Source organism: Cheilinus undulatus, linkage group 15, assembly GCF_018320785.1.
Source record: "Cheilinus undulatus linkage group 15, ASM1832078v1, whole genome shotgun sequence".
NCBI classification, from domain to species: domain Eukaryota; kingdom Metazoa; phylum Chordata; class Actinopteri; order Labriformes; family Labridae; genus Cheilinus; species Cheilinus undulatus.
Window position 1 is genome coordinate 8,491 of NC_054879.1, and position 27,556 is coordinate 36,046.

Below are 27,556 nucleotides of genomic sequence, written 5' to 3' on the forward strand. Positions count from 1 at the left end.
GTGTCCTGGAAGCGTTCACTCTGCTGCTCTGAGACTTTAAAGCTCCAGGATTTATTGATATTAAATGTTTTACTTATAAAGTCCCGTCATCATAGAGAGAAGTCTAATATTGTTCTGTAAATCCTCCTGCACATGGGGGGGGGGGGGGGGGGTCAAAGGTGAGGTTTCCTCTTAAATCTGAAGGTTTGTTGGTGACTCAGAGTTCATTAAGTAGAAAATCTAGAATCCTCAGTGAGTCTGTCTCTCTCTACATGCATTACAGACGGTCAAAGGTGAGAGATTTCCTGAAGCTGATGTGTCTAAACCCCAGGTGAACGGCATCATTTCTGCAGCAGAGGTGTCTGCTCTACACACGCGAACGCTTGAGTTTTAGAATATCTACCAGAAGAATCCTTCTTTCCTCATTTTCTGTGTTCTTCTGATAAGCAATGACATCATTCTCAAGTCTTATGGCCTTTTTCCCCAAATCATTCATTTCCATGTGGAACATTTTTCTTATTTATGGAAAATGGAAAATATGGAAAATTAAATCCCAGTGTTGGGGAAAATCACAGATTATTTTCTTAACCCTTTCAGCCCTAGTCTGGACCCAGAGGGGGCTGTGGAGCCGTCAGGGCAGAAATACTCTGAAAAGTCAGCAATGTACGGAAGCCCTAAGAGGACATGGGTATCTGTTTGTTTGACGTGTGATTTTCCAGGGTGATTTTTTTGTTTGTTTTATTGAGATTAAAACTCATTAATCCCAGATATTCAGGCTTAAGGTGGCCCTCCACCTATCGACTTTCCCCACCATTTCAAAGTCGCAGTCATCAGAGTGTTTCTGCAGCCGCAGCTCTCTGCCGCTGTCTGAGTCCTTAGCTGTAAGGTGGTCATCAGACTCGGTTTGAGGCGGTCTTTCTTCAGTCTTGGCGTTACGATAATCTCAGACGTGTTTGATTTTGTCGTCAGTCATTCGTCTGGTCAGATGGTGATTTTGTTTCTCAGTGATGCGACCGTCGTCCTCGACCAATGGGAACGGGTGTTGTGTGTAATAATAATTCACTTCATTCTAAAGATGAGCGTGAGCGTAGAACGTTCTAGAGCGGCTGAATATCTGCTCAGAACTCCAGAGATTTAAAAGGTTTCTGCTCAGAGCGTCTGTCTGATCTCTGCTCCTGTGTTTGTCTGTCAGGTCATTCCAGGCTGACGTGGCAGGAAGGCTAAACCTCCACTGGGATTTTCAAAGTAAAAGCCCCATCAGTTTGTTTCTGAGATGACTGGCGTTTCCATACCTTACTTTTACTCTGAAGTGTTTCCGGATAGTTCCTCAGTTGTTGCAGTAACATGTAAAGCTGCTTCGCTGTTTCTTTCCTTTCGTTTCTCCTTGATTTAAATGATCTGAAAACATCGGATTATCAGAGATGTTAAGTTAAATCTGATCTCCATCTCCTTCCACATCTTACTCTCTGCTCAAAGATTGTTGTTGTGACTTTCCACCAGATGCATGATGGGAAATAGTCTCAACAGGAATTGTATTCTATTCTTGTAGTTAGTGACCGCCAGGCTTTGCAGAATCTCAGTCTGAGAGTAAAAACTCAGAGCCGTGGTGACAGAGAGTGTTTCGATGACAGAGGGTCTCAGAGCGTCTCTGAGAGTCTCTGAGGGTCTAAGAGGGTCTCAGAGCATCTCTGAGAGTCTCTGAGGGTCTAAGAGGGTCTCAGAGGGTCTCTGAGGGTCTAAGAGGGTCTCAGGGGGTCTCTGAGAGTCTCTGAGGGTCTAAGAGGGTCTCAGAGCGTCTCTGTTTAGAGTCTTTCAGAGTTTTGGTGAAGTCCTCTGGTGGACGGCCGGCCGATTATCAGTCGGATCATTTTTGGAGCTGATGTGTGACCAATAATCTTAATCTGGGTTTAATCTAAAGTAATCTGGTTTGGCTCCACTGGTGCTGCAGCTTCCCTCTGTAGTCTCCCGTATGCCCCGCCCACAGCTCTGTCTGATTGGCTGGTTGGCGTGGCAGTGATAACCATGTTCAGGAGCTGGTGATAGTTCTAGTTTATATTTCCTGTAGCTGTAGGTGAGTCATAGATAAGGATGTTCTCAGCATCATATTAAATCTTTCTTGTTCTTAGTTTCTCTCAATCTCTGTATTTATATTAAATCTTTCTTGTTCTTAGTTTCTATCTCTGTATTTATATTAAATCTTTCTTGTTCTTAGTTTCTCTCTATCTCTGTATTTATATTAAATCTTTCTTGTTCTTAGTTTCTATCTCTGTATTTATATTAAATCTTTCTTGTTCTTAGTTTCTCTCTATCTCTGTATTTATATTAAATCTTTCTTGTTCTTAGTTTCTCTCTATCTCTGTATTTATATTAAATCTTTCTTGTTTCAGTTTCTCTCTATCTCTGTATTTATATTAAATCTTTCTTGTTCTTAGTTTCTCTCTATCTCTGTATTTATATTAAATCTTTCTTGTTCTTAGTTTCTCTCTATCTCTGTATTTATATTAAATCTTTCTTGTTCTTAGTTTCTCTCTATCTCTGTATTTATATTAAATCTTTCTTGTTCTTAGTTTCTCTCTATCTCTGTATTTATATTAAATCTTTCTTGTTCTTAGTTTCTCTCTATCTCTGTATTTATATTAAATCTTTCTTGTTCTTAGTTTCTCTCTATCTCTGTATTTATATTAAATCTTTCTTGTTCTTAGTTTCTATCTCTGTATTTATATTAAATCTTTCTTGTTCTTAGTTTCTCTCTATCTCTGTATTTATATTAAATCTTTCTTGTTCTTAGTTTCTATCTCTGTATTTATATTAAATCTTTCTTGTTCTTAGTTTCTCTCTATCACTGTATTTATATTAAATCTTTCTTGTTCTTAGTTTCTATCTCTGTATTTATATTAAATCTTTCTTGTTCTTAGTTTCTCTCTATCTCTGTATTTATATTAAATCTTTCTTGTTTCAGTTTCTATCTCTGTATTTATATTAAATCTTTCTTGTTCTTAGTTTCTCTCTATCTCTGTATTTATATTAAATCTTTCTTGTTCTCAGTTTCTCTCTATCTCTGTATTTATATTAAATCTTTCTTGTTCTTAGTTTCTATCTCTGTATTTATATTAAATCTTTCTTGTTTTAGTTTCTCTCTATCTCTTTATTTATATTAAATCTTTCTTGTTCTTAGTTTCTCTCTATCTCTGTTTTTATATTAAATCTTTCTTGTTCTTAGTTTCTCTCTATCTCTGTATTTATATTAAATCTTTCTTGTTCTTAGTTTCTCTCTATCTCTGTATTTATATTAAATCTTTCTTGTTCTTAGTTTCTCTCTATCTCTGTATTTATATTAAATCTTTCTTGTTCTTAGTTTCTCTCTATCTCTGTATTTCTATTGAATCTTTCTTGTTCTTAGTTTCTCTTTATCTCTGTATTTATATTAAATCTTTCTTGTTCTTAGTTTCTCTCTATCTCTGTATTTATATTGAATCTTTCTTGTTCTTAGTTTCTCTCTATCTCTGTATTTATATTGAATCTTTCGTGTTCTTAGTTTCTCTCTATCTCTGTATTTATATTGAATCTTTCTTGTTCTTAGTTTCTCTCTATCTCTGTATTTATATTGAATCTTTCGTGTTCTTAGTTTCTCTCTATCTCTGTATTTATATTAAATCTGTCTTGTTCTTAGTTTCTCTCTATCTCTGTATTTATATTGAATCTTTCTTGTTCTTAGTTTCTCTCTATCTCTGTATTATATTAAATCTTTCTTGTTCTTAGTTTCTCTCTATCTCTGTATTATATTAAATCTTTCTTGTTCTTTGTTTCTCTCTATCTCTGTATTTATATTGAATCTTCCTTGTTCTTAGTTTCTCTCTATCTCTGTATTTATATTGAATCTTTCTTGTTCTTAGTTTCTCTCTTTATCTCTGTATTTATATTGAATCTTTCTTGTTCTTAGTTTCTCTCTATCTCTGTATTTATATTGAATCTTTCGTGTTCTTAGTTTCTCTTTATCTCTGTATTTATATTAAATCTTCCTTGTTCTCAGTGTCTCTCTATCTCTGTATTTATATTAAATCTTCCTTGTTCTCAGTGTCTCTCTATCTCTGTATTTATATTAAATCTTTCTTGTTCTTAGTTTCTCTCTATCTCTGTATTATATTAAATCTTTCTTGTTCTTAGTTTCTCTCTATCTCTGTATTTATATTGAATCTTTCTTGTTCTTAGTTTCTCTCTATCTCTGTATTTATATTGAATCTTTCTTGTTCTTAGTTTCTCTCTATCTCTGTATTTATATTGAATCTTTCTTGTTTTAGTTTCTCTCTATCTCTGTATTTATATTAAATCTTCCTTGTTCTCAGTGTCTCTCTATCTCTGTATTTATATTAAATCTTTCTTGTTCTTAGTTTCTCTCTATCTCTGTATTTATATTGAATCTTTCTTGTTTTAGTTTCTCTCTATCTCTGTATTTATATTAAATCTTCCTTGTTCTCAGTGTCTCTCTATCTCTGTATTTATATTAAATCTTTCTTGTTCTTAGTTTCTCTCTATCTCTGTATTTATTTTAAATCTTTCTTGTTCTTAGTTTCTCTCTTTATCTCTGTATATATATTAAATCTTTCTTGTTCTCATTGTCTCTCTATCTCTGTATTTATATTAAATCTTTCTTGTTCTTAGTTTCTCTCTATTTCTGTATTTATATTGAATCTTTCTTGTTCTTAGTTTCTCTCTATCTCTGTATTTATATTAAATCTTTCTTGTTCTTAGTTTCTCTCTATCTCTGTATTTATTTTAAATCTTTCTTGTTCTTAGTTTCTCTCTTTATCTCTGTATATATATTAAATCTTTCTTGTTCTCATTGTCTCTCTATCTCTGTATTTATATTAAATCTTTCTTGTTCTTAGTTTCTCTCTATCTCTGTCTTTATATTAAATCCTTCTTGTTCTTAGTTTCTCTCTATCATTGTATTTATATTGAATCTTTCTTGTTCTTAGTTTCTCTCTATCTCTGTATTTATATTGAATCTTTCGTGTTCTTAGTTTCTCTCTATCTCTGTATTTATATTGAATCTTTCTTGTTCTTAGTTTCTCTCTATCATTGTATTTATATTGAATCTTTCTTGTTCTTAGTTTCTCTCTATCTCTGTATTTATATTGAATCTTTCTTGTTCTTAGTTTCTCTCTATCTCTGCATTTATATTAAATCTTTCTTGTTCTTAGTTTCTCTCTATCTCTGTCTAAAACACAGTGACGAGTGTACGCAGATGTAGAAACAGTTATTAGTCAGACGTGTGGATCAGTGTCTCTGTGTTCATCCTCGGCTTCACAGTCAGGTCGAACTTTGAACCACATTAATATCAGTGTAGATATCAGTAGGTTGGTTTGATTGATCGCTGATATTTGGAGCTTTGAGTTTTATTGTGATGTCTACTAAATACAAACACTCTTCATGTTAAATGACATCATCACAAAAATAAAAGATGGGCCCCTAACTCTATCAGGAAAGAGGAAGTGATGTCATACACTCACTGTCAGTGGCACTGATTGGAACATGACATCACACATCCCTACTTACACTCCTAATCCACGTCAGCAACCCAGGACCCTGATCCAGACTGGTCCTGCTCTGGTCTAACCTTCACAGCAGATGGATTCTCCTGTTTCTGTTTGTCTCTCTGGTGAATCCATCTTCAAAGCTCCCCTCTGAAACATTTAGGCACAGTTAGAAAGTGACAGGACCAATCAGAGATGAGGGGCTGTACTTTCAGGTGGGGTGGAGTCGTGACGTAAACAAGCAGCAGCAAGAGCTGGTACAGTTATGGAGGAGGAGATTAGCGTGGATGCTGCTAAAGCGCCAGTTTGATCAGAACTTGACGACATTTCTTGGTTAAAGAACAAAGAACAGCAGTGAGTTGTTTTCTTAGTCGAGTCGAGTACTGCATGTCTACAGTTGCCATGGTTACCGTTATGCAGTTCTCTATGGAGTTCTCCTCGGTCGCAGCTACGTCACGTGTTTTGTTGCTCTGATTGGCCTGTAAAGATGTGACAGATCGTTCATCCAATCACCCTCTGAGTTTTTTAAAGCCTCCACCCTCTCCTGAACGCCGTCTATGAGAGGTTTACCAGATGGATGTGTGACACTAATCCATCTGGCGTGCCAGGTTAGCCCTGGTCTGGATCAGATTGATCTTTGCAGAATAATAAACTTTTTTGATGAATTATCTTTAGCGACGCTGAATGTGGTCTTTAAAGGCTGCAGAAACCAGGATCAGTGGTTGTAGTCTGTTCTAGATGAGGGCCAGGTCTCTGTGGTCTGTACTCCTGGTCCTGGTCTCTCTGTGGTCTAGGGTTAGTCCTAGTCCTGGACAGAGTGTCTCTGTGTGGTTGTAATCCTGTCTTTTCTTCTTCTGTGGTTTTGAAACGTGTGAATGAGCTGAGAGGGAAGTCAACGTCCCGTCTTCTGTGGGTCACACAGTCGTTCAGCAGCACAAAGGACAGGAGGGGAGGGGGGGCTCATGTTTGTGGGGGGGTAGTGGCGTTTTCCTGGGGGGGCGGGGTTTAGTGGATGAGTGAGATCATATTCTAACACATACCTTAGACCACACAGCGAGCATTCACATCTCACTTTCAGCTCTTTCTTTTCTTCTTCGTGTGTTTTTTGATCACACAGGGCATTAACCCCCCCAACACACACACACACACACGCACACACCCTCCCCCTTTAAATCCCCCGTCACACCTCTTATTAAAGCCCGTTTTGTCCCACGCCCTCCTCCCCCGCCCCGGCTCTTGGTATTCAGCCCAGGTCAGCAGATTTCGGCCCGGCCCACCGTGGCTCCCCTTTTTAATTTGCACCTGTTGTGCAGTTGTCGAGGGCGGGGGAGGGGTGAGGGGGGGTCGGCAGCAGACAAAGATCATATTATGAGCAGATATGCAGATAATCTGTGTGCAGACGGGAGGAAAACCTGACAGAGCTTTATTTCTGCTCCCAGAGCTTTTATTTAGAAAAGAAGACAGAAGAATAAATGAGGAGAAATCAGAGATAACAGAGCTGCTCCACACTCTGACCAGAGAAAAGGAGGAGAGAGTCTTTGGTTCCCTCCTCTTCACCGTCTCAGGGTCTCAGAAATACTCCTTCAGGGATTTTCTATGTCCAGCTCAATTTGATTTTGAAATCCAGAAATAAACCGTTTTACATTTAGATGAACCGGGTCAGACAGTCTGAGATCGAATCTGAGAATCCAGAACCAGAACAGAAAACCAGAACATGGTTTTTATTTTAAAGGAAAAATACAAAGAGTTTGTTTTTCAGTTTCAGTTTTTGGATGATCAGTTTGTTTGAGTTCTAACTCAGGTTGGTTTAAACTCTATCTCTGGTTTATTTGATTCCTAAACTTCTGAACTATAACTCTGATTTAGTGGAACCCTGACCCTCCTGAGCTCTTCCTCGGGTTTATTTAAACTTTATGTCTGGTTTGTTTGAGCCCTGACCCTCTGAGTTATAACTCTGGCTTATTCTAGCTCTATCTCAGGTTTACTTGAGCCCTTACCCTCTGGGTTAAAACTCTGTCTTATTTACGTTCTCACTCTGTCTTATCTAAGCTCTTACTCTGGCTTATTCTAACTCTATCTCAGGTTTACTTGAGCCCTAATGGTTTGTTTTATTTCCCAGTGTTAAGCTATGAGAACCTTCTGGAGACGAGTTCGGAGACGGATGAGGACGACAGGACACCGCTCTCTGAGGACAACGGCCTCACCAATGGAGGAGGGGGAGGAGACAGAGGCCTGGAGGACGAGGAGGCAGGCAGCCCGGCCGGCATTCCTGCTCTTGAGGCATCACCACGGGTCGCTCATGCCCTGCTGTCCTATCAAGATGCATCTGAGGGACGGGACATCTGGAGGCTGGGAGGCACAGATGCACACCTGAACAGCTCAGGTGAGTGACATGTCCATCGCATACTGGCCGATAATAAGGATTTTAAAGAACGTGGAGTGGGGGGGGGGGGGTCATCTGACAGAACCGGAAATAAACGCAGGGTCACATGATTCAGTCAACCTGTTACATGTTTAAAGGTTTAACAGATATCTCACTGAAATCTAGAACAGTTTATAGCACATAATATAAAACCTCAGAGCTGTACCATGAGAATTCACCATGTTAACAATTAACTAGAAGTTTAACTGGAGTCTAAACACGTCTAAACAACTGTCTGAACGTCTGAGCTGAGGCTGATGTCTCTGATCTGAGGTTTTCATCATCACACCTGTCTGAGGTCACCTGAACAAAAAACACCTTGGAGGAGAAGGGAGGAGAGGGAGGAGACAGGAGAGAGAGGAGAGGGAGGAGATAGGAGAGAGGTGACAGGAGAGAGAGGAGAGGGAGGAGACAAGAGAGAGGAGAGAGGACACAGGAGAGAGGAGGGAGAAGAGGGAGGAGACAGGAGATAGGAGGGAGGAGACAGGATAGGGAGGAGACAGGAGAAAGAAGGGAGGAGACAGGAGAGAGAGGAGAGGGAGGAGACCGGAGAGACGAGATAGGAGGGAGGACAGGCAGGAGACAGGAGAGGAGGGACGAGACAGGAGAGAGAGGACAGGGAGGAGACAAGAGAGAGGAGAGAGGAGGGAAGAGACAGGAGAGAGAGGAGAGGGAGGAGATAGGAGAGAGGAGGGAGGAGACAGGAGAGAGAAGAGAGGGAAGAAAAAGGAGAGAGGAGACAGGAGAGAGAGGAGAGGGAGGAGGTAGGAGAGAGGAGACAGGAGAGAGGACAGGGAGGAGACAGGAGAGGGGAGGGAGAAGACAGGAGAGAGAGGAGAGGGAGGAGAAAGGAGAGAGGAGACAGGAGAGAGAGGAGGTAGGAGAGAGGTGACAGGAGAGAGAGGAGCCAGGAGAGACAGGAGAGAGAGGAGAGAGAGGAGACAAGAGTGAGGAGAGAGGAAACAGGAGAGAGAAGAGAGAGAGGAAACAGGAGAGAGAGGAAAGGGAGGAGACAGGAGAGAGGAGGGAGGAGACAGGAGAGAGAGGACACGGAGGAGACAGGAGAGAGGAGGGAGGAGACAGGAGAGAGGACAGAGGAGGGAGGAGACAGGAGAGAGAAGGGAGGAGACAGGAGAGAGAGGAGAGGGAGGAGACCGGAGAGACGAGAGAGGAGGGAGGAGGGAGGGAGGAGACAGGAGAGAGAAGAGAGGGAGGAGACAGGAGGGAGAGGAGAGGGAGGAGACAGGAGACAGAGGAGAGAGGAAGGAGGAGGGAGGAGACAGGAGAGAGAGGAGAGGGAGGAGACCGGAGAGAAGAGAAAGGAGGGAGGAGAGAGGAAGGAGACAGGAGAGAGGAGGGAGGAGACAGGAGAGAGAAGAGAGGGAGGAGACAGGAGGAAGAGGAGAGGGAGGAGACAGGAGAGAGAAGAGAGAGAGGAGATAGGAGATAGGAGGGAGGAGGGTGGAGAGGGAGGAGCCAGGAGAGAGGAGGGTGGAGAGGGAGGAGACAGGAGAGAAGAGAGAGGAGGGAGGACAGAGGGAGGAGACAGGAGAGAAGAGGGAGGAGATAGGAGATAGGAGGGAGGAGGGTGGAGAGGGAGGAGCCAGGAGAGAGGAGGGTGGAGAGGGAGGAGACAGGAGAGAAGAGAGAGGAGGGAGGACAGAGGGAGGAGACAGGAGAGAGGAGGGAGGAGACAGGAGAGAGATGAGGGAGGAGACAGGAGAGAGGGAGGAGACAGGATAGAGGAGGGAGGAGACAGGAGAGAGAGGAGACAGGAGATAGGAGGGAGGAGACAGGAGAGAGGGGAGACGGAGGAGGGAGGAGAGAGAGGAGAGGAGGAGACAGGAGAGAGGAGGGAGGAGACAGGCGAGAGGAGGGAGGTTGGAGGAGACAGGAGAGAGAAGGGGGGGAGACAGGAGAGAGGAGGGAGGAGACAGAAGATAGGAGAGAGGGAGGAGACAGGAGGGAGGAGAGAGGAGGGAGGAGAGAGGACGGAGACAGGAGGGAGGAGACAGGAGAGAGGAGGGGGGAGGGAGGAGAGAGGAGGGAGGAGACAGGAGAGAGAGGAGAGGGGAGCAGACAGGAGAGAGGAGGGAGGAGACAGGAGAGAGAGGAGAGGGAGGAGACAGGAGAGAGGAGGGAGGAGACAGGAGAGGAGGGAGGATGGAGAAGACAGGAGAGAGAGGAAAGGGAGGAGACAAGAGGGAGAGGAGAGGGAGGACACAGGAGAGAGGAGGGAGGAGACAGGAGAGAGAAGAGAGGGAGGAGATAGAATAGAGGAGGGAGGAGGGTGGAGAGGGAGGAGCCAGGAGAGAGGAGGGTGGAGAGGGAGGAGACAGGAGAGAAGAGAGAGGAGGGAGGACAGAGGGAGGAGACAGGAGAGAAGAGGGAGGAGATAGGAGATAGGAGGGAGGAGGGTGGAGAGGGAGGAGCCAGGAGAGAGGAGGGTGGAGAGGGAGGAGACAGGAGAGAAGAGAGAGGAGGGAGGACAGAGGGAGGAGACAGGAGAGAGGAGGGAGGAGACAGGAGAGAGATGAGGGAGGAGACAGGAGAGAGGGAGGAGACAGGATAGAGGAGGGAGGAGGTAGGAGAGAGAGGAGACAGGAGATAGGAGGGAGGAGACAGGAGAGAGGGGAGACGGAGGAGGGAGGAGAGAGGAGAGGGAGGAGACAGGAGGGAGGAGGGAGGAGACAGGCGAGAGGAGGGAGGATGGAGGAGACAGGAGAGAGAAGGGGGGGAGACAGGAGAGAGGAGGGAGGAGACAGAAGATAGGAGAGAGGGAGGAGACAGGAGGGAGGAGAGAGGAGGGAGGAGAGAGGACGGAGACAGGAGGGAGGAGACAGGAGAGAGGAGGGGGGAGGGAGGAGAGAGGAGGGAGGAGACAGGAGAGAGAGGAGAGGGGAGCAGACAGGAGAGAGGAGGGAGGAGACAGGAGAGAGAGGAGAGGGAGGAGACAGGAGAGAGGAGGGAGGAGACAGGAGAGGAGGGAGGATGGAGAAGACAGGAGAGAGAGGAAAGGGAGGAGACAAGAGGGAGAGGAGAGGGAGGACACAGGAGAGAGGAGGGAGGAGACAGGAGAGAGAAGAGAGGGAGGAGATAGAATAGAGGAGGGAGGAGGGTGGAGAGGGAGGAGCCAGGAGAGAGGAGGGAGGAGAGGGAGGAGACAGGAGACAGGAGAGAAGTGAGAGGAGGGAGGAGAGAGGGAGGAGACAGGAGAGAGGAGGGAAGAGACAGGAGAGAGAGGAGAGGGAGGAGACAGGAGAGAGAGGAGAGGGAGGAGACAGGAGAGAGGAGGAAGGAAACAGGAGAGAGAAGAGGGAGGAGACAGGAGAGAGACGAGGAAGGAGACAGGAGGTAGGGAGGAGACAGGATAGAGGAGGAAGGAGGTAGGAGAGGAGGAGACAGGAGTGAGGAGGGAGGAGGGAGGATGGAGGAGAGGAAGGAGAGAGGGAGGAGACAGGAGGGAGGAGAGAGGAGACAGGAGGGAGGAGACAGGAGAGAGGGAGGAGACAGGAGAGAGAAGAGGGAGGAGACAGGAGGGAGGAGGGAGGAGACAGGAGGGAGGAGACAGGAGAGAGGGAGGAGACAGGAGGGAGGAGAGAGGAGAGAGGGAGGAGACAGGAGACAGGACAGAGAGGAGAGGGAGGAGACAGGAGAGAGGAGGGAGGAGAGAGAGGAGAGAGTTGGGAGGAGACAGGAGAGAGAGGAGAGAGGTGGGAGGAGACAGAAGAGAGAGGAGAGGGAGGAGACAGGAGAGAGGAGGTAGGATGGAGGAGACAGGAGAGAGAGGAGAGAGAGGAGACAGAAGAGAGAGGAGGTGGAGAAATTGGAGAATAGGAGATACAGGAGTAGAGGGGAGCTGAGGAGTTACAGGAGAGAGGTGTGATGATTTCCTGTTTTCCTCTGACAGATGACAGGACAGATGACTTTGAGGCTGCGGGTCTGGAGGCGTCTCTTCACAATGGGAGGAGTTCAGCAGGTGAGATCATTAAACCCCACCTCCTTCAGGTACCACATGGAGATCCTATTGGCTGAAATCGTGCCTGAACAGATTAATACTAATAATAAACAAATAGATAAATAAGCTTTACTAAAGCAGTGCTCACTGAAGTTAAAATGATTTCTGCTTATTTTATTGTTTTCTTTTCAGGTTTTTTCTGATATTTATTCAATTGCTTATGATTATTTAATTTAAATTTCTTCTGATTACTTATGATTAACTTTTGATCATTTCTGATGATTTTACATATATTATTTCTTATTTTACTTTTTCTGATTTTTATGTTTTATGTCTTATTATTTTTTCTGATTTTTTATGTTTTATTTCTAACTATTTTGTTGTCTGATAACATGGTTATTTGTGATCATTTATGATTATTTTAATTTTATTATATTATTTTATTATTTTATATTATGATTGTGTTTTGTTTCATTTCTAATTATTTTGTTTTTCAGATTTTTTATGTTTTATTTCTAATTATTTTATTGTCTGATAACATGATAACTTCTGATCATTCTGATCATTTTGTAATTTCTGATTATTTTATTTAATTAATTTTAACCATCATTTTTATTATTTTTTCCTGAACACTTCTGTGTGCCTTTACTCATCACTGCCATTTTTAAATTTCCAGTGAAGCGACTCGATGGCGTCTCCGAGCTTGACGAATACTTCCTAAAACGTAAACTGGAGGACGGTGATGGTCATCCAGCTACCATCGCTGAGTACTTACAACGCAGCGACACCGCCATTATTTACCCAGAAGCCCCAGAGGAGGTGACACGGCTGGGCACGCCAGAGGCCATTGGACAGGACGAGAGCGAACAAGGTGAGAGGTGGAGTCAGGAGGGGGGCGGAATCTTCTCTACAGCCGTTGATATCAACAGGTCTGAACATTAGAGATGAGTTTTTAGGCTCTTACAGTCAGGTGGTCCAGGTGTGCTCAGGTGTGTCAAATAATCTGATGTTGATAAAACTGTGAATCCTGCTCTGAGCAGTTACATTAGAAATAAAGGATCAATATAAACTTTTGAAGGTTGATTTCACTCAGGTTCTTCTTTTCTGCTGTTTCTATCAGCTCTGATTTACCGCTGTCGTCTCCTCCTGATATAAACTAGCAGATCAGTAAAGACAATCTGATGACCTTTGACCTCTGTGGTTGCAGACCTGCTGTCAGGTACACCTGACGACTTCGCCCAGCTGCTCGCCTGTCCTTACTGCGACCGTGGCTACAAACGGCTGACGTCTCTGAAGGAACACATCAAATATCGCCATGAGAAGAACGAGGAGAGCTTCAGCTGCCCGCTGTGTGCAGACACCTTCAGCCACCGCACGCACCTGGAGCGTCACATGACCACGCACAAACCCGCCCCAGACCAGGTAAGACACAACTCCCCCACAGGAGGATGTAGAAGTGGGAGGATGTGCAGTTTTGGAGTGTGTATCTTCTTTGTTGTCTGTGTTTGCCAGCTTTTATTTTGAAAGAGCCTTTACTGTAGCAGCTCAGTTTGATCTAATGACTCTAATCTGCTGTTAAATGTTTCCTGCACACGCCCGTTTACTGTCACTCGCCGTCCAAACTCACATCAGCTCTGCAGCCAATCATTCAATTTAACAATCACCCCCCCACACACACACACAAACACACACCGTAACCAGCAGCAGATGGTGTGTTGTTGATCTAAAGCATCATAATCCTGTAATGACTTTAAGAGCTCGTTTATTCCTCTACTTCCTCTGAATTAAAGTGTTAAACTGAGACCAGAGGAAACTCACCAACACTCACACGCCTCAGCTAGAGCAGACTTCATCACCAACGCGTCTCAGCTAGAACAGAATTTATCACCAACACGTCTCAGCTAGAGCAGACTTCATCACCAACACGTTTCAGCTAATGCAGACTTCATCACCAACGCGTCTCAGCTAGAACAGACTTTATCACCAACACGTCTCAGCTAGAGCAGACTTCATCACCAACACGTTTCAGCTAATGCAGACTTCATCACCAAAGCTGTAGCTAGAACAGACTTTATCACCAACGCGTATCAGCAAGAACAGACTTTATCACCAATGCATCTCAGCTAGAACAGACTTTATCACCAATGCATCTCAGCTAGAACAGACTTTATCACCAATGTGTCTCAGCTAGAGCAGACTTCATTACCAACGCGCGTCTCAGCTAGAGCAGACTTTATCACAAATGAGTATCAGCTGGAGCAGACTTCATCACCAACACGCCTCAGCTAGAGCAGACTTTATCACCAACACGTCTCAGCTAGAGCAGACTTCATCACCAACACGTCTCAGCTAGAGCAGACTTCATCACCAACACGTCTCAGCTAGAGCAGACTTTATCACCAACACGTCTCAGCTAGAGCAGACTTCATCACCAACACGTCTCAGCTGGAGCAGACTTCATCACCAACGCTATAGCTAGAACAGACTTTATCACCAATGCATCTCAGCTAGAACAGACTTCATCACCAACGCTATAGCTAGAACAGACTTTATCACCAATGCGTCTCAGCTAAAACAGACTTCATCACCAATGCGTCTCAGCTAGAACAGACTTCATCACCAATGCGTCTCAGCTAGAACAGACTTCATCACCAATGCGTCTCAGCTAGAACAGACTTTATCACCAATGCGTATCAGCTAGAACAGACTTTATCACCAACATGTCTCAGCTAGAGCAAAATTTTTCACCAACACGTCTCAGCTAGAGCAGACTTCATCACTAACGCTGTAGCTAGAACAGACTTTATCACCAACGCATATCAGCTGGAGCAGACTTCATCACCAACACGTCTTAGCTAGAGCAGACTTCATCACCAACGCGTATCAGCTAGAGCAGACTTCATCACCAGCGTGTGTCTCAGCTAGAGTAGACTCCATCACCAACGCGTCTCAGCTAGAGCAGACTTCATCACCAACGCATCTCAGTTAGAGCAGACTTCATCACCAACGCTGTAGCTAGAACAGACTTCATCACCAACACATCTCAGCTGGACCAGACTTCATCACCAATGCATCTCAGCTAGAGCAGACTTCATCACCAAGGTCCGTCAGGTTGTTTTCATTCATGTTTATTTATCTTCTTTTTTTTTTTTATTGTCCATCATTTCTCTGATTAAACCGGAAATATAAAAAGTGATACAAATAGACAATGTCTCCAGTGGATAAACAGAAAAATGTTCCTACATCGACCCGTCATCTGTGTGTGTTTGGTGTGTGTTCGTGTGTGTTTTGGGTGTATTGGTGTGTGTGTTAGTGTATGTTCAGAGTGTATTTGTGTGTGTTAGTGTGTGTTCAGAGTGTATTAGTGTGTGTGTTAGTGTGTGTTCAGAGTGTATTAGTGTGTGTGTTAGTGTGTGTTCAGAGTGTATTTGTGCGTGTTAGTGTGTGTTCAGAGTGTATTTGTGTGTGTTAGTGTGTGTTCAGAGTGTATGTTTGGTGTGTGTGTTAGTGTGTGTTCAGAGTGTATTTGTGTGTCTTAGTGTGTGTTCAGAGTGTATTAGTGTGTGTGTTAGTGTGTGTTCAGAGTGTATTAGTGTGTGTGTTAGTGTGTGTTCAGAGTGTATTTGTGCGTGTTAGTGTGTGTTCAGAGTGTATTGGGGTGTGTTAGTGTGTGTTCAGTGTATGTGTGTGTGTGTTAGTATGTGTTCAGAGTGTATTAGTGTGTGTGTTAGTGTGTGTTCAGTGTATGTGTGTGTGTGTTAGTATGTGTTCAGAGTGTATTAGTGTGTGTGTTAGTGTGTGTTCAGTGTATGTGTGTGTGTGTTAGTATGTGTTCAGAGTGTATTAGTGTGTGTGTTAGTGTGTGTTCAGAGTGTATTAGTGTGTGTGTTAGTGTGTGTTCAGAGTGTATTAGTGTGTGTGTTAGTGTGTGTTCAGAGTGTATTAGTGTGTGTGTTAGTGTGTGTTAGTGTGTGTTCAGAGTGTATTTGTTTGTTTACGCGCTCATTTCCATTTCAAACTCAGGGACAGTACCTCTACACAGACGTTTACCTCTCCCAGCCCACATGCTTTCTCCCTATATCAGATCTTCTTTTTATAAAATCTCCTGAATTCCCCGTCAGCTCTCCGGCTTCCTCGCTCTCTAATCTGCTGTCAGACTCCCACTCGTCCTTGTCGTTTCAGCTCTCTGTTTTGTGTCTGCAGACGCCGCCGCCCAGCGAAGCAGCTGGAAACCGAAAGTTTAAGTGCAGTGAGTGTGGAAAAGCCTTCAAATACAAACATCACCTGAAGGAGCATCTGCGCATTCACAGTGGTGAGTCCCCCCCCCCACAACCTCCCCGCCCGACTCATGACTATAAGTGACGAGTCAGTACTAGTCATCACTGAACTGAAACAAAATTTTCTTTGAATGCAGAGAGGAAACTTGATTTGATCTCTCTGATTCATGTTCCTAAATGATTCATATTCTAACAACTATATCACTACCATTTTTAATTATATATATGAAACAACAACTATATCACTACCATTTTTAATTATATATATGAAACAACAACTATATCACTACCATTTTTAATTATATATATGAAACAACAACTATATCACTACCATTTTTAATTATATATATGAAACAACAACTATATCACTACCATTTTTAATTATATATATGAAACAACAACTATATCACTACCATTTTTAATTATATATATGAAACAACAACTATATCACTACCATTTTTAATTATATATATGAAACAACAACTATATCACTACCATTTTTAATTATATATATGAAAAAACAACTATATCACTTATTATTAATTATATATGTAAAAACAAATATATCACTATCATTATTAGTTGTATATATGAAAAACAACTATATCACTTATTATTAATTATATATGAAAAACAACTATATCACTCATTATTAGTCATAAATAAATATAAAAAAACAACTATATCATTCATTATAAATTATATATGTAAAAACAACTATATCACTATCATTATTAGTTATATATATGAAAAACAACTATATCACTTATTATTAATTATATATGTAAAAACAACTATATCACTATCATTATTAGTTATATATATGAAAAACAACTATATCACTTATTATTAATTATATATGTAAAAACAACTATATCACTATCATTATTAGTTATATATGAAAAACAACTATATCACTATCATTATTAGTTATATATGAAAAACAACTATATCACTCATTATTGATTATATATAAAAACAACTATATCACTCATAATTAATTATATATGAAAAACAACTATATCACTATCATTATTAGTTATATATATGAAAAACAACTATATCACTCATTATTAATTATATATGAAAAACAACTATATCACTAATTATTAATTATATATGTAAAAACAACTATATCACTATCATTATTAGTTATATATATATGAAAAACAACTATATCACTTATTATTAATTATATATGTAAAAACAACTATATCACTATCATTATTAGTTATATATATGAAAAACAACTATATCACTCATTATTAATTATATATAAAAACAACTATATCACTCATAATAAATTTTATATGAAAAACAACTAAATCACTATCATTATTAGTTATATATATATGAAAAAACAACTATATCACTCATTATTAGTTATATATATGAAAAACAGCTATATCACTCATTATTAATTATATATGTAAAAACAACTATATCACTCATTATTAGTTTTATATACATATAAAAAACAACTACATCACTCATTATTAATTACATATGTAAAAACAACTATATCACTATCATTATTATTTATATATATGAAAAACAACTATATCACTCATTATTATTTATATATATATAAAAACAACTATATCACTATCATTATTAATTATATATATGTAAAAACAACTATATCACTATCATTATTAGTTATATATATGAAAAACAACTATATCACTCATTATTAATTATATATATAAAAACAACTATATCACTCATTATTAATTATATATATGAAAAAACAACTATATCACATTTCCTTCTGTTTGACTGAGAAAACGCGACCATGCAATATTGTCATTAACTACATACGATCAGAGATTAATGTGATTAACTGCATGCATTCAGAGATTAATGGTGATTAACTACATATATCCAGAGATTAATGGTGATTAATTGCATACTTTCAGAGATTGTGATTAACTGCATACATTCAGAGAATAATGGTGATTAACTGCATACACTCAGAGATTAATGTGATTAACTGCATACATTCAGAGATTAATGTGATTAACTGCAAACATCCAGAGACTAATGGCAATTAACTACATATACTCAAAGATAAATGTGATTAACTACATACATTCAGAGATTATTGTGATTAACTACATACTTCCAAAGGAATAATCATGATTAACTGCATACACTCAGAGATTAATGTGATTAACTGCAGAGATTGCCGTTCAGAGATTAATGTAATCAACTATATGAATGGAGAGAGTCATTTGGATTCATTACATAAATTCAGTGATTAATTGCTTTTAACTACATGAATTCTGAAATTAATTGGGACCAACTACATAAATCCCTAGATTAATGGTGATTACCTCCTGAAATTCTAGAGTTATTGGGATTAACTACATAAATTCATAGATTAATGGTGATTACCTACAGAAATTCTGAAATTAATTGGGATTAACTACATGCATTCATAGACTTAGGATGATTATATGTTTTAATCTCTAACATCCCATTATTAAACTTCACTAATGCTACTAACTACATTACTAGTAAATCCATGGACTGAGGATGATCATATATTCTGATCTCTAACATCCCTTTAATAAATTAAACTAAATGTTTGCCTGCCTGTCTTTCAGGAGAAAAACCGTACGAGTGCTCCAACTGTAAGAAGCGGTTCTCCCACTCAGGCTCCTATAGCTCCCACATCAGCAGTAAGAAATGCATTGGCCTGATCGCCGTCAATGGACGAATACGCAGCGGAAACAACGGCAAGCCCGGCTCCTCGCCCAACTCTACCACCTCATCGCCGGGAAGTCCCGCCCTTGCACAGCTCCGTCACAAACTGGAGAACGGGCGACCACTGGGCCCTCCAGACCAGCAGGGTCAGCTGGACATCAAGGCTGAGCCCATGGACTTCAACGAGTACCGCTTGCTGTTGGCGTCCCAGCATGGTTTCGGAGGGCCGGGGGTCTACCTGAATGGCCGTGGTGGGAGCCCTATGGGCATCCATAGCTCCTCCCACAGTCCCCTCCAACACATGGGGCTGGACTACCCTATGCTGGGTTATGCTGGAGCTCTGAGTGAGGTCCAGAAGGTGCTGCAGATTGTGGACAACACAGTGAGCAGGCAGAAGATGGACGGCAGCCCAGAGGAGATCGCCAAGCTCCGCGCCTACATGAAGGAGCTGGGCGCTCAGATGGACCAGCACAAACCAGGCCAGACAGGGGTCCAAGGGGCGGGTCATGGCAGCCCCACCAAGACCATCATCGACTACACACTGGAGAAAGTCAATGAGGCCAAGAGCCTGATTGATGAGTCAACAAGACCAGTTGACATAAAGACGGAAAAACTGAACCAGTCCCTGGACCTCAGTGAGGAAGGACAGAACCACTTCCTGTTCAGCTGTCAGTTCTGTAAGGAGACCTTCAGTGGTCCCATCCCCCTCCACCAACATGAGCGCTACCTGTGCAAAATGAACGAGGAAATCAAAGCCGTCCTTCAGCCGGCTCAGACCAGTCCCTCAGGCCATCGGGGGGCACTGTCCTCCGACACTGACCAGACCACCAGCCCCTTCAAAGACCATGCCTCAGTGCTCAAAACGTTTCTCGGTATGAACACTGAGCCCAACTCAGAGGAGCTGCTCAAGATCTCCATGGCCGTGGGACTTCCTCAGGACTTGGTGAAGGACTGGGTCACCACGTGGAAGAACCAGAACCAGCATGGAGGCCGGAGAAGGTCGCCCCCTCCTGACCACAGCCTGAGCCGCTCCCCCATGCCACTTCCTGCCGTAGACCTAGGTTTGATAAATGGACTCACAAAGACCAACACGTTTACCGCCAACAGGCCTACCCTGGCAGACAGACCACTGGAGCCCCTGGACCACCTGAGGAGTGACACCCCATCCCCCCTGAACCTGTCGTCCACCTCATCCAAAACGTCTCAGAGCAGCTCGTACACACCAAACAGCCTAGCCTCAGAGGAAGCCCACGGTGACACGCCTCTGGATCTGTCCCTGCCCAAACACCTGATGGCTCAGCGGCTTGTCTCATTGGGTGAGAAAAGGCCCCGCCCCAATGGTTTCCTGGTGGAGCGCAGCAGTGAGGCACCAGGCCGAGAGCAGGCGTCCGCTCCTCTAGACCTGGTCAACATCAAGAAGGAGGTTCTGGGTCCTGAAGGTGGAGGAAGCTCGGCCTATCAGCTGGAGAAAAGCACCAGTCCCCTCTTTGGGATCAACCCCTTCGCTGGCGGTCCAGTCTACACCTCTCTGCCCCCCCACGGGGCGTTTCCTCCGCCCACCTTCATGTCTCCGGCCCAGGCCTCCATCCCTGGCCTTAGGTCGTACCCAGGACTTGACCCTATGAGCTTCCTACCCCACATGGCCTACACCTACGCCACAGGGGCCGCCACGTTCGCCGAGCTGCAGCAGAGGAGGAAGTACCAACGGAAACCAGGTTTCCAGGTGAGACTTCACAATAAGACAAATAAATCCGTTTAAAATGTTCTTTGAGCTACATGACCAAGTCACAGTGGGTTAGACGGCTCCAAGGCTATATGAAGTCATTACCTAGACAGGTGACCTTGGAACCAATCTTCTAGTCACACTCAGTGTGTTTCCATTCATCACGTCAGTACGACTTGTACATCCATGTGACCGAGTCATTCTGACTGATACCAGACCACATCTCATATCTCATAGTCAGACTATTCTCTGTATGTAAACACCTCAGTCAGACCCAGTCTGGGCCAGACCTTCTGAGCATGCTCACAGCCTCCACGGTGGGCTTTGACTGCTATAGCGGGACTCTTCAGATATTGCCATGACACTAAACCAGTGAGCCGATGCTAATATGCTAATATGCTAACGAGCTACAGTATCTGTGAAAGTATTCACTCCCCTGGATATTTGACCCTTTTATTGACCAGGGAAATGGGGATCTCTTGAGGTCAGTGAATGTCTCAGTGATTGTAGTATAAAGATGCCTGTGTCTGGAAGGCTACTATTACACCATGAAACCAAAAGAACGCTCCAAGCAAGAATATTCTCTAAAGGCCCTGTAGCACTGTCCTCCTGGTGTGGTGTGGTATCACGGTCCAGCAGTGACTAAAGGAGGCAATAGCGTCATCTACTGTAGCGTAGGCAGACATGCTTCATCAATAAATGGGTTATCCCAGTACATCCATACTGGGACAAGGACAGTGGACCAGTTTGGACCTAAGTGTAGCTCCACTGCCCTGTCCATGGTTTAACATCTCTCCTGATGAAGTCCTGGTTTTAGATTCACCATGTAGGTCTGACCCGTATTCTTCAGAATAGGTGGTTCACTCACTGTGATCAGGTTTAGATAGTGAAGGACCTCAGGTCGGACCTCCCCCAGGACCTCCAAATAAGCACCATATTTTACCTAAATGTCCTCTGATGGTCTGAGAATAAACCAGAGTCTAGTTTTCCACTGCTGCTGGAGTCCTGCTGGTCCCAGTTCCTTCCAGTCTCTGTGGAATATTGTAGATTTGTGTCTCATATTTGTATATTTGTACATTAACTGGTTTGGTTCACCTGGCTGCAGGATTTTGCTACAAAAACAACCCCCCTCCCTCAAGTGTCCCCCTTTTTAAGTGTCCCCTGGATGAAGGGTACTTACTGGGGTCGGCCCTTAAGCCCTGTCCAGACGTGGGATCATGTGGCGGTGGGGGGTGGGAGCAGAAGGTGTGTCTGAGTTGACAGGTGTGAGATTATTAACCCCGTCTCTGTCCGTCTGTGTTTAGGGGGAGCTGCTGGACGGGACGGCGGACTATCTGTCGGGCCTGGACGACCTGGCAGACAGCGATTCGCTGCTGTGCAGGAAGAAGATTAAGAAGACTGAAAGTGGTATGTACGCGTGTGACTTGTGCGACAAAACATTCCAGAAGACCAGTTCCCTCCTAAGACACAAATATGAGCACACAGGTATATGTAACATTTGGACACTTCTTTTTTCCCGCCCCCATGCTTCTGACCCCCACACCTTTATTTGATGGTTTCTTTGGCCCTCATTTATCAAACGGCCCATCATGAATCTGATTGGATAAAGCCTAAATCTATAAACAAAGATGTTTGTTAGGTAGTAGCTAGTCATCTTTCATAGTTAAGAAAGTTAATGTTAACTGTCAAATGTTATCACTGTTGTTAACCACACGGATCTGGATCTGGATCCATAGAAAGGTCTAGAGATGTTCAACTACTGCTAAGAATAGACATTTCTCTCATACATGACCAGCCCCCGTCCTCCAGAGGAACCGCCAAAGGACAGACCTTTCACAATAAAAGCACACAACACCTTCTGAGATATAAACATATAAAGACAACATTATTATGATTATTATTATTATTATTATTATTATTGTTGTTGTTATTTTTATTATTATTGCAATTATTATTATTATTATTATTATTATTATTATCATTATTATTATTATTATTAATATTATTGTTATCATTATTATTCTTATTATTACTGTTGTTGTTATTTTTATTATTATTGCTTTTATTATTATTATTGTTATTATTATTATTATTGCTATTATTATTATTATTATTATTATTATTATTATTATTATTGTTATTATTATTATTATTGCTATTATTATTATTATTATTATTATTATTGTTATCATTATTATTTTATTGTTATTATATTATCATATTATTATAAATATAATAATATAATAATAATTATTATTATGATGATGATATTATTGTTATTTATTATTATTATTATTATTATTATCATTATTATTTTATTGTTATTATTTTTTATTATGATAATAATAATTATTATTATTTTATTATTATTGTTATTTATTGTTGTTATAATAATAATAATGATAATATTATATTTATTATTGTTCTTGTTGTTGTTATTTTCATTAATAATAATAATAATAAGGAGAAGAAGAACTATTATTATTTCTCTTGTGTTTACTCTTATAGTTCTTCTTTCAGACAGGCTTTTGAAAATGCTTTAGCAGGAGCGGAATAAAACATAGATGAACCAACAGAACATTTCCCTCCAACAGCACCAGTCAAAGAACCGAATCAGAACTAATCAAACATATTTAATGATGCCTCATTGAACCCAAGCATCATAAAATAAAAACCACCAGAACCCAGGAATGTTAGATCCAGACATCAGGAACAGCTCTGACCTGGAGGAGAAAAGTCTTAAGGCGGTGTGAGAGATAACCACTAGTCTGCCTCCTTAAATCTGTTTCAGTGATGGCTGGTTTCAGCCGCCACTTTAATCTAGTCCCTGTCTCAGTCGTCTGCTGTGATTGGTCAGATCTGAACCACATGAGTCCCTCATAGACCCCGTCTCTGCCCCCCTCTCTGAGCTTCTACAGCCGATTGATAAATGAGGGCCATTCTCTCCTTTTTTCTTGATTTGGTCACATAGCCCCCTCACCATCCCTTAGTTTCCTTTCTCTGTTTTGTTCTCTGTTCTCTGTACGCCGTTAACCTGCTCCTTTCTCCACAGGGGGGGGGGGTACATTAACCAATCACTGCTCTCCATTTACTGGCTGTGACTGTAGGGAAGACCGAACAGAAATATTAATGACAGAAGGAGGAAACTAACGGTTAGAGAACCACAGCACCGCTGTCAGATATATATGTGTGTGTGTGTGTGTGTGTGTAAATATACATACATAAATGCTTATATATAAACCTGGTGAACGGGTGAGGCAGACAGCTCTCAGAATAAAGTGATGAATGGATGAGGAGATGTAACACGTCCATTTTTAGGTCAAATCCTTTTGCATCATCTTTTGTGAATCTCTCTTCCTGGAATCAGAATCAAATCTCTGTGATGCAACATGACATAAAAGCTGCTGACCAATCAGCAGAGCCGGCTCTGTGGATGGGGATCTGTTAGTGTTTTTAAATGATGTCGGTTTTTCCAGCTCCATCACTCAGACATTAACGGGTTAACGCTCCATCAAAACATCAGCTGGCATAAATCAGATCATTCTGTAGCAGATTTCTCAGTGCTCGTATCGTCAGAGTCCGCTCTGATCCTTCCTGGATCACGATCATCCTCTAAAACTTTAAATAAAGTTTGGTTCAGGGTTAGGCCAGTGGTCTGAGACTTACATCTAGACTGTCATAAGGAGTTTACATTCATGACTTTAACTCTACACCTCAATCAGACCCAAACCAGACTAGTCCTTCTGAGCATGCTCCACAGCCTCCACGCTGGGCGCCGGCCTGAAGCTGAACAGCCTAAACACTAGCGATAGCCGTGGTCATGTCGTCGGGCATGTCCCTGTCATTACCGATCCTCCTGCTGTGTCTGGATACTGGGACAAGGACTGGAGTCCGGTTAGAGACGGGCTCATTCTTTGGAGGTGTATCTTTAGTCTGAGCGAGCGTGTGAACGTGCCGAGGCCTCATCCACTCTAACCCCACCTTCCTTCCTCCCCTGTTTACAGAAATAACCCTGTCCACCTCTATAACCTCCTGTAAAACTTCTCTGTCCACATGTGGCCCAAAAAGGCTCTGATGCGGCTGTGAAGGTCACATCATGTCAGCAGTAGTCTGACCCTCCCTGTGAGGCTGGAGCGGCTCTCCAACGTAGTCCTTAAAGGACCCTGTTCAGTAGATCACCTGTAGAACCCTCCAGACACTGTAAGGATGATGTCATCTTTGAAGAAGGGATGGAATGTTGTATGAACTTCAGGGATATTATCTTCACAAGCAAGGCTGGAATGTTTTATAGACTTGAAAGAAGGATATCTTTAAAAGAGAGAATGGAATGTTGTATGGATTTTAAAGAATTGTATGATCTTCCATGGCAAGGCTGGAATGTTTATGGGATTTAGGGTTGGCATTATCTTCAATGGCAAGGATGGAATGTTTATAGAATTTAAGGTTGACTCCATCTTCCATGGCAAGGCTGGAATGTTTTATAGACTTGAAAGAAGGATATCTTTAAAAGAGAGAATGGAATGTTGTATGGATTTTAAAGAATTGTATGATCTTTAAAGTCAAGGCTGGAATGTTTATAGAATTTAGGGTTGGCATTATCTTCAATGGCAAGGATGGAATGTTTATAGAATTTAAGGTTGACTCCATCTTCCATGGCAAGGCTGGAATGTTTTATAGACTTGAAAGAAGGATATCTTTAAAAGAGAGAATGGAATGTTGTATGGATTTTAAAGAATTGTATGATCTTTAAAGTCAAGGCTGGAATGTTTATAGAATTTAGGGTTGGCGTTATCTTCAATGGCAAGGATGGAATGTTTATAGAATTTAAGGTTGACTCCATCTTCCATGGCAAGGCTGGAATGTTTATAGAATTTAAGGTTGATGTCATCTTCAATTGCAAGGCTGGAATGTTTATAGAATGTAAGGTTGGCATCATCTTCAATGGCAAGGCTGGAATGTTTATAGAATGTAAGGTTGATGTCATCTTCCATCGCAAGGCTGGAATGTTTATAGAATTTAAGGTTGACGTCATCTTCCATGGTAGGGCTGGAATGTTTTTATAGAATTTAAGGTTGATTACATCTCCACAGGCAAGGCTGGAATGTTTTAAAGACCTGAAAGGATGATATCTTTAAAATAGTTTTGAATTGTATCATCTTAAAAGTCAAGGATGGAATGTTTAAAGAATTTAAGGTTGACTTCATCTTCAATGGCAAGGATGGAATGCTTGATGGACTTTAGAGGGGGACACCATCCTCAACCACAGTAAGCAGAGGACAGGGACAGTTCCTTCTCTTGGTGTATGTCTTGGTTTGTGTCTCAGTAGTGTAGTCTGCAGCAGCAGAGGTCTCTGTAGTCTGTTCAGGTGGTCTGGTTCTCAGTAGTGTAGTCTGCAGCAGCAGAGGTCTCTGTAGTCTGTTCAGGTGGTCTGGTTCTCAGTAGTGTAGTCTGCAGCAGCAGAGGTCTCTGTAGTCTGTTCAGGTGGTCTGGTTCTCAGTAGTGTAGTCTGCAGCAGCAGAGGTCTCTGTAGTCTGTTCAGGTGGTCTGGTTCTCAGTAGTGTAGTCTGCAGCAGCAGAGGTCTCTGTAGTCTGTTCAGGTGGTCTGGTTCTCAGTAGTGTAGTCTGCAGCAGCAGAGGTCTCTGTAGTCTGTTCAGGTGGTCTGGTTCTCAGTAGTGTAGTCTGCAGCAGCAGAGGTCTCTGTAGTCTGTTCAGGTGGTCTGGTTCTCAGTAGTGTAGTCTGCAGCAGCAGAGGTCTCTGTAGTCTGTTCAGGTGGTCTGGTTCTCAGTAGTGTAGTCTGCAGCAGCAGAGGTCTCTGTAGTCTGTTCAGGTGGTCTGGTTCTCAGTAGTGTAGTCTGCAGCAGCAGAGGTCTCTGTAGTCTGTCAGGTGGTCTGGTTCTCAGTAGTGTAGTCTGCAGCAGCAGAGGTCTCTGTAGTCTGTTCAGGTGGTCTGGTTCTCAGTAGTGTAGTCTGCAGCAGCAGAGGTCTCTGTAGTCTGTTCAGGTGGTCTGGTTCTCAGTAGTGTAGTCTGCAGCAGCAGAGGTCTCTGTAGTCTGTTCAGGTGGTCTGGTTCTCAGTAGTGTAGTCTGCAGCAGCAGAGGTCTCTGTAGTCTGTTCAGGTGGTCTGGTTCTCAGTAGTGTAGTCTGCAGCAGCAGAGGTCTCTGTAGTCTGTTCAGGTGGTCTGGTTCTCAGTAGTGTAGTCTGCAGCAGCAGAGGTCTCTGTAGTCTGTTCAGGTGGTCTGGTTCTCAGTAGTGTAGTCTGCAGCAGCAGAGGTCTCTGTAGTCTGTTCAGGTGGTCTGGTTCTCAGTAGTGTAGTCTGCAGCAGCAGAGGTCTCTGTAGTCTGTTCAGGTGGTCTGGTTCTCAGTAGTGTAGTCTGCAGCAGCAGAGGTCTCTGTAGTCTGTTCAGGTGGTCTGGTTCTCAGTAGTGTAGTCTGCAGCAGCAGAGGTCTCTGTAGTCTGTTCAGGTGGTCTGGTTCTCAGTAGTGTAGTCTGCAGCAGCAGAGGTCTCTGTAGTCTGTCCAGGTGGTCTGGTTCTCAGTAGTGTAGTCTGCAGCAGCAGAGGTCTCTGTAGTCTGTTCAGGTGGTCTGGTTCTCAGTAGTGTAGTCTGCAGCAGCAGAGGTCTCTGTAGTCTGTTCAGGTGGTCTGGTTCTCAGTAGTGTAGTCTGCAGCAGCAGAGGTCTCTGTAGTCTGTTCAGGTGGTCTGGTTCTCAGTAGTGTAGTCTGCAGCAGCAGAGGTCTCTGTAGTCTGTTCAGGTGGTCTGGTTCTCAGTAGTGTAGTCTGCAGCAGCAGAGGTCTCTGTAGTCTGTTCAGGTGGTCTGGTTCTCAGTAGTGTAGTCTGCAGCAGCAGAGGTCTCTGTAGTCTGTTCAGGTGGTCTGGTTCTCAGTAGTGTAGTCTGCAGCAGCAGAGGTCTCTGTAGTCTGTTCAGGTGGTCTGGTTCTCAGTAGTGTAG

The 27,556-nt window shown here is 42.6% G+C and overlaps 1 protein-coding gene across 1 annotated transcript in view; it reads left to right on the top strand.

Moving 5' to 3' along the window:
- The first annotated feature begins 663 nt into the window (after positions 1-663).
- Positions 664-27,556, top strand: part of LOC121522550 (zinc finger E-box-binding homeobox 2-like) — a 32,112-nt gene continuing 5,219 nt past the window's right edge. Inside the window, exons 1-8 of the mRNA XM_041807083.1 lie at positions 664-667; positions 7,633-7,896; positions 11,846-11,914; positions 12,570-12,764; positions 13,101-13,315; positions 16,097-16,205; positions 18,780-20,602; positions 21,907-22,087. Of these exons, the coding sequence (XP_041663017.1) occupies positions 664-667; positions 7,633-7,896; positions 11,846-11,914; positions 12,570-12,764; positions 13,101-13,315; positions 16,097-16,205; positions 18,780-20,602; positions 21,907-22,087 (2,860 nt within the window). The remainder of the gene's footprint in view (positions 668-7,632; positions 7,897-11,845; positions 11,915-12,569; positions 12,765-13,100; positions 13,316-16,096; positions 16,206-18,779; positions 20,603-21,906; positions 22,088-27,556) is intronic.